Raw genomic sequence first — 14,083 nt, 5'->3', positions numbered from 1 at the left:
TCCCTTAGTGATCTCCCCTCCTCTCCTTTAGTGATCTCCCCTCCTGTCCCTTAGTGATCTCCCCTCCTGTCCCTTAGTGATCTCCCCTGTCCCTCCTGTCCCTTAGTGATCTCCCCTCCTCTCCCTTAGTGATCTCCCCTCCTCTCCCTTAGTGATCTCCCCTCCTCTCCCTTAGTGATCTCCCCTCCTCTCCCTTAGTGATCTCCCCTCCTCTCCCTTAGTGATCTCCCCTCCTCTCCCTTAGTGATCTCCCCTCCTCTCCCTTAGTGATCTCCCCTCCTCTCCCTTAGTGATCTCCCTTCCTCTCCCTTAGTGATCTCCCTTCCTCTCCCTTAGTGATCTCCCCTCCTCTCCCTTAGTGATCTCCCCTGTCCCTCCTCTCCCTTAGTGATCTCCCCTGTCCCTCCTCTCCCTTAGTGATCTCCCCTGTCCCTCCTCTCCCTTAGTGATCTCCCCTGTCCCTCCTCTCCCTTAGTGATCTCCCCTGTCCCTCCTCTCCCTTAGTGATCTCCCCTGTCCCTCCTCTCCCTTAGTGATCTCCCCTGTCCCTCCTCTCCCTTAGTGATCTCCCCTGTCCCTCCTCTCCCTTAGTGATCTCCCCTGTGCCTCCTCTCCCTTAGTGATCTCCCCTGTCCCTCCTCTCCCTTAGTGATCTCCCCTGTCCCTCCTCTCCCTTAGTGATCTCCCCTGTCCCTCCTCTCCCTTAGTGATCTCCCCTGTCCCTTAGTGCTCTCTCCCCTCCCTCCCCCTTAGTGGTCCTCTACTCTCTCCCCCACCCCCTTAGTGGTCCTACCTCTCCCCCACCCCTTTAGTGTTCCTTTCCCTACCCCCCATTTAGTGGTCCTCCTCCCCCCCCCCTCAGTGGTTCTTTCCTCCTACCCCCCTCCCTTGTTTCTCCTCCTACCTTTGTAGCGTGTCCAGGCGGCTCGGGCGGCAGACCGCGGTACAGGAGCATCTGTTTTCTGCACCCAGGCCAGACTGACAGGAAGTGCTCTCTCCATGAGCATTTCCTGTCGGTCCGGCCAGGTACAGGAAACATATGCTCCTGTACCGTGGTCCGCCGCCCGCACCGTCTGTCCACGCTACACTAAGTGACTGGCAGGAGGGAGCGCTGTGCACTTCCTTCCTGCCGGGTCACTCAAATATTGCACTCCCAAGCCGGTACGGCCTAGGCCTAAGTCGGCGGAGAGGAGCTTGGGCAGAGCCTGACCCAGCACTGAGGGACATCGGCGCTGGATTCAGGTAAGTGACTGAATGGGTTTTAACCCCTTCAATCCCACGGGAGAGGGGTGCGAGGTAAGGGAGCACTGCAGGAGCATATCGTGCCAGGAAAATGGGTTTGTTTTCCTGGCACTATAGAATCCCTTTAAAGAGTTACTCCAACCCCCATGACCACTTCAGTGATTTGAAGTGGTGATGGTGGTACGAGTATGCATCAATTTGAAAAACTGCATATACCAAGATATTTGTAATTGTGTGCTGGGGGCTTGTTGCACACCTGACATTGGTGGCCTGGAATTCTGTTCTGGGCTACCAATGTCAATTCTGTGCATATTTTAAGAGCACCTACCTGGAAGAGGAATATTGCTTCCCCCTCCCTCCCACTCACTGTTCATCCCTCCTGCCTTCCACCATATTATTATTTTTATTTATTTATTTTAAATCCCACTATCCCTCTCTACTCTCTCCCTTCCTTTCCCTCGCCAGCCTGTAGTGCGTGCATGCGCACTGAGACGCCGAAAATGACAGGCTTCTCTGGAGATCAGTGCCAGGAGCTTTGCCCGGTACTAGATTCCAGGTGAATAAAAAAAAAATGTTATTTGCAGGTTGGAGGGGAAAGGGTGACTGGGACCTTCTCCATAGTGCATCGGAACTCCCCCACCCCAAAAGGGTTGGAGTAACCTCTTAAATGTGAGTTTACAAAGAAATTTGAGCAGGAACCTTTATGATGGAGGATTTAAAAAGACCAGATGGAAACATTTTACTTTGAGGTCACACAAGGTTCAGGACGCTTAGGACTAAGACAGTAAAAGGATTACTAAAACATTAAGTGTGCTGAATTTAAAAAAAAAAAAAAAAAAAAAAAAAAACCTGAGTAATTTAGGTCAAAAGAATGACTTCCAGTTTTACTGGGGAAAAAAAAAAAAAATCTTCAAAATTTATGCAATCTGGTTTCTCAATTAGGCGTAATTCTAAGAAGGTGCTGGAGTATTTTTCCTGAGCAGCTAGATTTAAATTCAAATTTGATTCACTATAACTCTGTGTTTAGAGAGGAACTCTGACTTGATACACAGTAACAAGCAAGGTATGCCAACTCGGTATTTGGAAACCAAGTTGTTGGTGTCTGTCAAGAAAACACGTTTTCTCAAAAAGAGGACACAAACAAACCGAAATTTGTATTTATTTATTTTCAACCTACCAAAGGTTAAGGAACACTACAGTGTTAGCAATACAAACATGTCCTGAAACTATAGTTCTATCAGCGATTTATTTAGGTGACCAGCCCGCCTTGTCCCCTGTTAAAAAGGTTATTTACGGACCTTTTTCCCCATCACCGCACGGGTCTCCTTGGGCCTAGCTCCGCCCCTGCTTCACCCTCTCTTCGCCCCTTTGGCTGAGATCAAAGTTGATGATTTCATACAATCCAATGCATTCCCATAGGAAAGCATTAGGAGGCTATCGCACATCCGCCAATCAGCATCGTATCAAATTCCTCACTGGTCTTTTTATAAGTTTATCCATAAAAGTCAAACGGTTTGCTGTAAATACCAGTATTTGGGATACCCCTCTAGGGATCACATTTAGTTATTTTTCTATAATTGGTGATAGGGTTTAATCCCAGGGTAGAACTGGCACTATCCAAACTGACCAACCCATATTGGGGATATCTTGCCCAGTAAGGTTCTCTTTGTATAACTATAATCTTGCAAATCAGGATCTCATCGTAGAGATGTAGTGAATCAATGTATCTCTATGGGGAGTGTTCTGCGTGGAGATACCGAACGTCAGTGTTGCACACTGTGCAGCACCGACCCAGGAAGCACCTCTAGTGGCCATCTGAGTGACGCCACTAGAGGTGTAACTAGACCGTAATGTAAACACTGCCTTTTCAATGAAAAGGCAGTGTTTACACTAAAATGTCTACAGGGACCGACTATACACAGCAGAATAGGAAGTTGTAGTTGCCCCGGTTGACTATAGTGTCCCTTTAAAGCGTCTCTGCTATTGCATGTTATTACAGAGTTTTTCATACAGATAAAATATTTATGAAACTTTCATATTGATTATGTTTCTGATTGATAAGAAAATATTTATATTGCGGCCCTTCAGATGTTTTGAACTACAACTCCCATGATTACCTGGCTATCCGTTTCAGTCAAAGAATCATGGGCGTTGGCTATACGTTTCATTCAAAGAATCATGGGCGTAGGTTATCCGCTCACCCCAAACCAATAGCTCACTTTGATCATACTCTGGATGAGCTCTAAAAGGGAACTGACACTTTCCAGGATTTCTTCATATTATATTTACTACTTATTCCGTATCTTTAGCAAATGTGTATTTAAGAGAAGTGGAAAATAAAATTAAAGGAACACAAACATATATCCTGACCCTATAGTGCTAAAACCACAATTTTGGTGGCTTGCTCCCTTCTCCCCCCTTAAAGGGAAAAAAAAATAAATCACATAACTTCCAGTGCCGCACGAGTCCGCCAGCGCTGGTCACACTCTCAATCCGCTTCCTTGGCTGACATCATCAGAATTGGTGATCTCCGCCAATCTAATGCGAGATCGTCAAGGAGGCAGGGCAGGGCTAAAGGCTGGCTTGGCCAATCAACATCTCCTTATAGAGATGCATTGAATCAATGCATCACTATGGGGAAAGTTCAGCTTCTCCATGCAAAGCGTGGAGACACTGAATTTAAGTGTTGCACACTGTGCAGCACTGCCCCAGAAAGCACCTCCAGAAGCCATCTGAGTAGTGACCACTGGATGTGTCCCTACAGTGCAATGTAAACACTACCTTTTAACTGAAAAGACAGTCTTTATAGCAAAAAAGCCTTCAGGGACAGGCTATAGATACCAGAACAACTACGTTAAGCTATAGGTTGTTCTGGTGACTATAGTGTCCCTTTAAATGTAGAAATAAACTTTTTTTAATCCTGTAACTTTGTGCCTCCCTCTTAACACCCCATCAATCTTTATTACAAGCTCTGTACTGGCCTCTGACTGTCAGTGAAGAAAAAAAAAAAAAAAAACATACAAATAAGATACATTTTATAAAAATATTTTTACTTCTCTTAAAAGGGAAACAGTAGTCACCTGAACAACTTTAGCTTAATGAAGCAGTTTTGGTGTAAAGAACATGCCCCTGCAGCCTCATTGCTCAATCATCTGCCATTTAGGAGTTAAATCCCTTTGTTTATGAACCCTAGTCACACCTCCCTGCATGTGACTTGCACAGCCTTCCATAAACACTTCCTGTAAAGAGAGCCCTATTTAGGCTTTCTTTATTGCAAGTTCTGTTTAATTAAGATTGTCTTATCCCCTGCTACGTTAATAGCTTGCTAGACCCTGCAAGAGCCTGCTGTATGTGATTAAAGTTCAATTTAGAGATTGAGATACAATTATTTAAGGTAAATTACATCTGTTTGAAAGTGAAACCAGTTTTTTTTATGCAGGCTCTGTCAATCATAGCCAGGGAAGGTGTGGCTAGGGCTGCATAAACAGAAACAAAGTGATGTAACTCCTAAATGACAGTGAATTGAGCAGTGAAATTGCAGGGGAATGATCTATACACTAAAACTGATTTATTTAGCTAAAGTAATTTGGTGACTATAGTGTTCCTTTAACTTGTAATGTATGCAATCACTGTGCCTCGACTGATCTGGATTTAAATTTGATTTGCTAATTTTTTTTAAATACAAATTTAATCAAAAACAAAACAGATTATCACATGAATCCTGCATCCTTACAATAGTTTAAACACTCATTAATATTTGTGTGTGTTTGTATACATGATCTACATATCTATATAATACACATTTTCTCTAATGTTCTCCCTTCTATTTTTCACTTTAACACTAACTTCTCTCATTACTAAAATATCCCTATCCTTTCGCTCACCTGTCCCTGGCAAAACCATCATCATTACTTCCACCTTACTCCCCTCCCCTCTCTATTCACCCCATGCACTCTACACATACCTTTCCAGCCTATCTCCACCAACTCCTCCCAAATCCTCTACATACATACCCTCCTACAAAACTTTCAAATCCTACTCCCACCTTCACTTCCTTTCTATCCTTCTGCTCCTAGCAGCTGGTGATGTCTCTCCAAACCCCGGTCCCCTCTCAACAAACTCACCACGTACTAACCCAAGGATCCACACTAATCTCATACCCATCTCATGTTCCTCTAAATCCTCCTTCAATACTGCCCTCTGGAACGCACGCTCTGTTTGCAATATAACTAAATCCACTGCTGTCCATGACTTCTTCATCTCTCGTTCAATAGATTTACTAGCCTTAACAGAAACCTGGCTCTCCCCCTCTGACACTGCCACCCCTGCATCTTTGTCCTTCGGTGGTCTCCAACTTACCCACAACCCAAGAAACTCTGAATGTAAAGGTGGTGGTGTTGGGTTTTCCCTCTGCCCTCACTGCTCCTTTAAACCTCTTCCCACCCCCCCTTCCCTCTCTTTCCCGTCATTTGAAATACATTCAATTCGCCTTTTCAAACCCTTCTCTGCTAACATTGCTGTTATTTACCGTCCCCCTGGTTCCCCTCTTCTCTTCCTTGACCACTTTGCTGCCTGGCTACCCTATTTCCTCTCTTCTAACATTCCATCCCTAATTCTCAGGGACTTCAATATTCCTATAAACCCACCTTGGACCTCTGCAGCCACTAAACTACTTTCAATTACTTCCTCCCTCGGGCTACCGCAGTGGGCAAACTCTCCCACCCATGTAGCTGGCACTACCCTTGACCTAATCTTCACTTATGCATGTACAGTATCTAATATCTGCAACACTCCATATCCACTCTCTGATCACCACCTCTTATCATTTGCTCTCGCGTACCCCCTCACCCAACAACCTCAGCCTAACCCCCCTCAACTCAGGAGGGACCTTAATTCCCTTGATCTCCAGCAGTTGTCAGCTGACATTGATTCACGACTGCTGTCCATCCCTTCCCTCTCCTGTCCTTCACTGGCCATCTCCACATATAACTCTACTCTTACATCTGGCTTGAACGCTGCAGCGCCACTCCAAACAAGCACCTCGAGGAGGACCCGCCCCCAACCATGGCATTCTAAATCAACACGCTACCTGCAAAGATGCTCCCGTTGTGCTGAATGTTCCTGGAGGAAGTCTCGCACCCAATCAGACTTTCTCCATTATAGATTCACATTGTGTTCATACAGTGCAGCCCTTGCCCTTGCCAAACAGTCCTATTTTTCCTCTCTCATTAGTTCATGTTCCCGCAACCCCAGGCGTCTCTTTGACACCTTTAATTCTCTTCTTCGCCCTGCTGTGGCCACCCCCCAAACTAACCTTACTGCTGATAATTTTGCATGTTACTTCACTGACAAGATTGAACAGCTAAGGAAAGAATTCTCCCCTCCTTGCCTTTCTGTTTCTCAACCACACATAGATCATGCCTTTCCTACCCTTCAGACAGACATTCTCCCCAGCTACTGACCAAGAGGTGGCTGCTCTTCTTTGCTCCTCTCGCCCCACCACTTGCCCACTCGATCCTGTCCCATCTCACCTTATCAGATCTCTCTCCACTTGTCTTGTGCCTTCTTTAACACACATCTTCAACTGCTCTCTCTATTCTGGCATCGTCCCTGCTGACCTTAAACACGCCACTGTAGTACCTATACTAAAATAACCATCCCTCGACCCATCCACCCCCTCTAACTACCGTCCCATATCCCTGCTCCCTTTTTCCTCAAAGCTTCTGGAAAGACTCGTCTTTACCCGTGTGTCTCATTTCCTCAATTCCAACTCTCTCCTTGACCCCCTTCAATCTGGCTTCCGCCCTCTCCACTCTACAAAGACTGCCCTTATCAAAGTTACTAACGACCTAATCGTAGCTAAATTCAAAGGCCACTACTCCATACTAATTCTTCTTGACCTCTCAGCGGCCTTTGACACCGTTGATCATGCTCTCCTTCTTCAAACTCTTCAATCGCTTGGTCTCTGTGACTCTGTCCTCTCGTGGTTTTCCTCTTATCTCTCCCAATGCTCATTCAGTGTCTTTTTTTCTAATGATACCTCCTCCCCTCGTCCTGTCTCGGTTGGAGTCCCCCAAGGCTCTGTCCTTGGTCCCCTTCTATTTTCTCTTTATACTGCCTCTCTTGGCAACTTATTACCTCTTTTGGATTCCACTACCACCTGTACGCTGATGACACCCAGCTATATCTCTCCTCCCCAGACCTCTCCTGCCGTCCTGCAACGTGTCACTGCTTGCCTTTCTTCCATCTCTGACTGGATGTCCTCCCGCTTTCTGAAACTCAATCTTTCAAAAACTGAGCTCCTTGTCTTTCCTCCTCCTAATACGGATCCTCCTCTTTCACTCTCCCTTCAAGTTTGTGATACCAACATCAGTGCATCCTTGCAAGCGCGCTGTCTTGGCGTCATACTTGACTCTGGTCTCACCTTTGAGTCTCACATCCAGCATGTTGCCAAATCCTGTAGATTCCATCTTAAAAACATAGCCCGCATCCGCCCCTTTCTTGCACCAGATACTACCAAGGAGCTTGTCCATGCTCTAGTAATTTCCCGCATGGATTATTGTAACCCTCTCCTGATTGGTCTTCCCAAAAGCCATACTGCACCCCTACAGTCCGTAATGAATGCTGCTGCTAGACTGATTTTCCTCTCTAGTCGTTCCTCTCACACCTCACCCCTCTGCCAGTCCTTACATTGGCTTCCTGTATGCTATAGGAGTCAATTCAAGGTACTAACTCACACCTATAAAGCACTGAACAGCTCTAGCTCCTCTTATATCTCCTCACAGATCCATAGGTATGTCCCTTCTCGGTCTCTCCGCTCTGCCCGTGACCACCTCCTGTCCGTTGTCCGCACCCGTACGGCCAACTCACGCTTGCAGGACTTCTCGCGGGCGGCTCCCTTCCTATGGAATAGCCTGCCTACCGCCATCAGACTCTCCCCATGTCTTGCATCTTTTAAGAAGTGCCTTAAAACCCATCTCTTTAGGAAAGCTTATGGCCTCCAAGACTAACCCCTACCTCACATACCTAAAGGGCAGCCCACCTTATTTGATCGCAAATTCCTGTCCTAATGTGTTTTACACCCCACCTCCTATAGAATGTAAGCTCGATTGAGCAGGGTCCTCTTCAACCTACTGTTCCTGTAAGTTTATTTGTAACTGTCCTATTTATAGTTAAATCCCCTCTCATAATATTGTAAAGCGCTACGGAATCTGTTGGCGCTATATAAATGGCAATAATAATAATAATAATGAAAATGATCAATACAGATAGTGCACTTCCCAGAGAAGAGATGAGACCATTCCCTCTTAAAAGAGACCTGGTAATGTTATAATTAAGGGATTTCGTTATTCGTCATAAAGAAAGAATGTTACATTGTTTTCACCGCCCGTTTGCTCCTTTGGTTAATCTGTAAACTGTTTGAACTCACATTACGAGAAATACTCAGAAACTTTAATTGAAGGAAAAGAGAAAGAGACATGGAAATTTCTGTAGTTCAAAGTGAATTTCACATTTGAATGCTTGAGCCTCACTAAGTTGCCTACAACATGTTCCTAATTATACATAAACACCATATTGATTTAAAGGAGCTCAAATATATTGTATTATACCATTCGTTAAATAGTGATTTAGAGTTTAGTGAAAACAGGGTGGCAAAATTCAGATCAAAAATATCAGATTTGGAAAGGTTTGCCCATCCAGCCGGTCGGTCATTACTTGGCTAGTTTAACCCCTTAAGGACACATGACATGTGTGACATGTCATGATTCCCTTTTATTCCAGAAGTTTGATCATTAAGTGGTTAATATGAATATTGCAATAGTTTCATACTAAAAGCTTTCTGATATTTCACATCAAGACCTTTGACTTCATACTCAAAATTCCAATAGAACATTAATCAATCATCAATGGTAACAAAGTGACCGCTTTCTGATTTTCTTCCCAATATGTCCCTACAAACCACATCACCATCATAACCTACCATATAAGTGAGCAATCGCTGAATGCAGTGTCCCACCACTATATGAGCAATAAGGGCCTCACATCATTCATTTACAACTCCAGATTCTTCACGATCAGGGTTTTTACCTAATGTGATCGTTCAAAGTGGAATTCAAATTTAAGACCAAAGTAGTTGCACTAATAGCAGTTAGCTTAGACAGTTATTCCAGTTCAGCTACATTGGCCTTATATTTTAAATACACTTTGAATACACACAGTGAATAATCTTATATACATCAAATAACATCTCCTAATCCCCACCACTACCTGTCACCAGAAAGACCTCAAAAACAAAGCATTTCTTTTCTCTATGACCTGATCAGCATCAGTCTCAAATTCCTAGATCTCCTGGACCACATTTTGATGAATGACAGTCTAAAAATCCCTTCCCTAAATCTGTTAATCCCTGAAAGTCCCTCTAGTAAAACTTTCACAGTCTCAAAACTAAAGATCACCAGAGAATAGTAACTACTGCCCTTTCTTATAGCCATAACCATTAACATCACCCATGACCAGCAGCCCCTCGGTCACTCATGACCAGCACTCTCTGGTATCACCCCTGGCCAGCACTCTCTGGTATCACCCCTGGCCAGCACTCTCTGGTATCACCCCTGGCCAGCACTCTCTGGTATCACCCCTGGCCAGCACTCTCTGGTATCACCCCTGGCCAGCACTCTCTGGTATCACCCCTGGCCAGCACTCTCTGGTATCACCCCTGGCCAGCACTCTCTGGTATCACCCCTGGCCAGCACTCTCTGGTATCACCCCTGGCCAGCACTCTCTGGTATCACTTCTGGCCAGCACTCTCTGGTATCACTTCTGGCCAGCACTCTCTGGTATCACTTCTGGCCAGCACTCTCTGGTATCACTTCTGGCCAGCACTCTCTGGTATCACTTCTGGCCAGCACTCTCTGGTATCACTTCTGGCCAGCACTCTCTGGTATCACTTCTGGCCAGCACTCTCTGGTATCACTTCTGGCCAGCACTCTCTGGTATCACTTCTGGCCAGCACTCTCTGGTATCACTTCTGGCCAGCACTCTCTGGTATCACTTCTGGCATCACCCATGGCCAGCACCCTCTGGGATCACCCATGGTCAGCACCCTCTGGGATCACCCATGGTCAGCACCCTCTGGGATCAACCATGGCCAGCACTCTCTGGGATCAACCATGGCCAGCACTCTCTGGGATCAACCATGGCCAGCACTCTCTGGGATCACCCATGGCCAGCACCCTCTGGGATCACCCATGGCCAGCACCCTCTGGTATCACCCATGGCCAGCACCCTCTGGGATCAACCATGGCCAGCACTCTCTGGGATCACCCATGGCCAGCACCCTCTGGTATCACCCATGGCCAGCACCCTCTGGAGCCAGGAGCCTGGATCTTGTCACTGAGCCAATGTCCACAGGACCCCTATTCTCACACCCTAGGGGCCACTATGATCAGTGCTTGCCCCCAGGTGACAGCTGCAGGGGGAAAGGAATCGCTGTGATTTGTGGGAACTCACCAAATCTCTTCCAGACGGAGTCATCCAGGGAGTCCATGACGTCCCAGAATCTGCACATGGTGAAAGAGGGCACTTTGTACAGGAAGAGCTCCTCCAGGGAGCCCCCAGACATGGCGAGGCAGACAGCCACCAGGGATGGCAATGGCTGAAGGCTCCGGACACAGTACACCCAGACACAAGGGGCAGAGCCGGCGCTGTCACATGGCTATAGACGGGGTAATGAATAACTACATTAAAAAAATGAATCACTTCCCTTTCTAGAGAGCCATGTACATCACCCCGCCAGTGACGTCAGTGACCGGACCAGGCGGCCATATTGAGTGGGGCAACGACAGGAAACTGCATACCAGGCCCTTGCCAAAAAATGTCAAAATGTAACCTGATCTGTGACCTCTGAGGGATATTTCCTCTCTTTCAATTCGACTTCGGGAGTTACTTGTGTTCTCATGTTTAATCAGTATAATTGTCTTAATAGTTATTACACAATATAGAGTGAAAAGCAAAAAAAATGAAAAAATAAATAAATCAAACAATCCTTATGTCTCTTTCTAGCAGTTTGTGATGTAAAATATATTGCTGGCTTTCATTTAATAAAACACAATGGGAACTGGCCATAGAAAAATTAGGGTGTGGGGCACTATTAGGATTCATTATATTATTCATTATCTGTGAAATATTGGATTTAATTAATTTTTTCTTTTTCATTTTTACATCTTTGCCCTAAAAGTCAGAACATGTTATAACTGTACACTTCTTAACTAAATACTTCAGGCACCAAATAACCATTATAGCTCGCTGTAGTGGTTATGGTGCCAGGAGTGTCCTCCCCCCTCCCACCGTTGCAAGGAGTCAAACCGTTTTAGAGTGTTTTAATATCATAACATGGGGTCCACTACCTGCAGCCACTATTCGTCACAAAACCTCGAACGTCTTCAGCTGGAGTTAGTTAGCTCTCCTGAGCTAAGCCGTGCAGCGGAGGGCTAGCACATTACTTGAGAGTGTCAGCTGATCTTGTGAGTTTAAGGGCATCTCTCTTTAGTTTACCCTTAGTTGGTTACTACAGTCTGCTGAAGTGGTTATGGTGCTTGGTGTGTAAATTTAACCTATTTACTACGAAGCAATGTTAAAAAAAAAAAAAAAAATGAACTCACCAGAATCTGAGAATTTTGGGTGTCCTGGAAAATAATGTTTTAATGTATTTTTTTATTTATTTCAGTATGCATAGCTAGCACATGTTATTAATATTTAATGTAAACAAAAACGAAAATTGCAGTGGGACAATTTTTACCCAATAATGAAGTTACACGTATGAAAACAGTGTAAATAAATATGATTTCTAAATATGTAATATTGGTATATATATATATATATATATATATTCCTAATGTACTTGTATTGTGCATACACACACACATTTATCAATGGCCCGAACCACCAGAAATAAGGTGGTAAAAAAGGTAGATCCCCATCTATCGTACAACTCGTACAACGCCATGCCAGCTGGGGATCTACCATTTGCTCATCCTTGCAAGGTAGTATTTGTGCACATACATGTTACCATGTTTTTTAATAGAGTATGTGTGTTAATATAGGGGTGCATTTGTATATACCATTGCCACTGTGTTCGTGTATAATTTTGGCATTTTAATACAGGGGTGTGTTTGTTCGTGTTTAAATGCATTGGCGTGTTTGTATGTAGTGTCGGCTTTTAAATGTGGGTGTAGATTTGTGTGTATTGTTTATGTTTGAATGAAGCAGTGGGTTTAAGTGTAATTTTGGCGGCGGCGCCTGACTTCCGGTACGGATGGGCGCACACTGAAAGAGCTCCGTACCTCAGGGCCCTAAATCAGCTATCTTAAGCACGCTCAACCGCCCGAAAACCACCGAGGCTTACCCCTTTACTCCCCCAAAGCACGTTCCAACCCCAGAATGGGTAGGAAAACGAGAACCGACCCGATGGTAGCGCCGATATTCCGCAACCGCGCCGACAAAGGCCGCACAGGCGCAGAGGACCGGCGGGAAATTACAATTACCAAAGGGGACCTGAAGGGACTTCTAAGGGACATTAACGCCAACATGGCTGCAGAATTAGCCAGACACATGGCTCCCATTAAAGAAGGCCTGGAAGACCTGACCAGACGCACTCTAGCAGTCGAAGACAAAATGGAGGACATCTCCACAACGACTAGCAGACATGACACAGCTATACAAGACCTCCAAGCACAGGTACAAGCCCTTGAGAGCGCGCAAGAGGACCTAAACAATAGGTCGCGCAGAAATAATGTCAGGATCAGGGGGCTCCCCGAATCCATTGCCCCTGACACCCTAAACACCACCCTCAGAGAAACATTCAGCGGAATGCTCCCCGAGGCCCCCCCAGCTGAACTCATCATCGACAGAGCGCACAGAGCTCTCAGAACCCAGCCTCCATCGAACACACAGCCTAGAGATGTCATTGTCCGCCTCCATTATTTCCACGTGAAAGAAGCACTGATGAGGGCCGCACGTGACTCCCCAGTCCACGTAGACGGACACCAGGTTCAATTATTCCAAGACCTGGCCCCTAGCACGCTTTTCAAAAGGAAGACCCTCAGACCCCTAACTCAAGCTCTCACGAGACAGAACCTCAGGTACGCTTGGGGGCACCCCTTTATGCTAATGGTCCTTAAAGGAGACAGGACCTACACTCTCCACGACACAGCGGACGCTGCAGACTTTGCGGCCCAACTAGGCCTACCTCGCTTAGAACCGGATCCAGACAGACAACGAGAACGTAGAGAACTACCAACCACTGCAGGAAGAAACTGGCAATCCCAACAGAGGGGTCGCAGACCCTCCAGAAGAGACCAGTCCCAGCATTAATCCTGGGCTCAGACACCTGCCTTCCACCCGGCCGCCTAGCCGACCAACCGGGAACAATCCCACCTGCAACCACCCCTCACACTCCTAAATAGACTCCACTTGCCATCCCCAAAGCAGCATGACAACGCATCACCCCGAACAAAGACCCTAAAGATATGGACACGAGATGAACAATCAGACTGGCACACAACACACCGGCTACTAACTCATCACCGGCACATAAAGACTTATCCCCAACGCCCCTCTGCCTACATCCCTCCTCCACAGACAACCACCCAAGGGACACTAACCATCGACAGGACCACCTGCTGCTAGACCACCAGCTACCATGCCCCGGCGGACAAGAAAACTAAACCCGGGGACCGCACACCCGCCAGGGCCCACGAACTTTCTCCACCAGCTCCATAGAACCGGGACATTGCCTTACTTAGCCCACCCAACACTCATAAAATGCTTATATCTATGCACG

At 46.0% G+C, this 14,083-nt stretch overlaps 1 protein-coding gene across 1 annotated transcript in view; it reads right to left on the bottom strand.

Moving 5' to 3' along the window:
• Positions 1-10,909, bottom strand: part of IRAK1 (interleukin 1 receptor associated kinase 1) — an 82,258-nt gene extending 71,349 nt beyond the window's left edge. Inside the window, exon 1 of the mRNA XM_063432687.1 lies at positions 10,753-10,909. Within this exon, the coding sequence (XP_063288757.1) occupies positions 10,753-10,864 (112 nt within the window). The 5' untranslated portion in view covers positions 10,865-10,909. The remainder of the gene's footprint in view (positions 1-10,752) is intronic.
• Positions 10,910-14,083: the final 3,174 nt, after the last annotated feature.

The sequence above is a fragment of the Pelobates fuscus genome, chromosome 9 (assembly GCF_036172605.1).
Source record: "Pelobates fuscus isolate aPelFus1 chromosome 9, aPelFus1.pri, whole genome shotgun sequence".
Classification (NCBI taxonomy): Eukaryota; Metazoa; Chordata; class Amphibia; order Anura; family Pelobatidae; genus Pelobates; species Pelobates fuscus.
The sequence above is the reverse complement of the archived record's forward strand: the minus strand, read 5'-3'. Positions and strand labels throughout refer to the sequence as shown.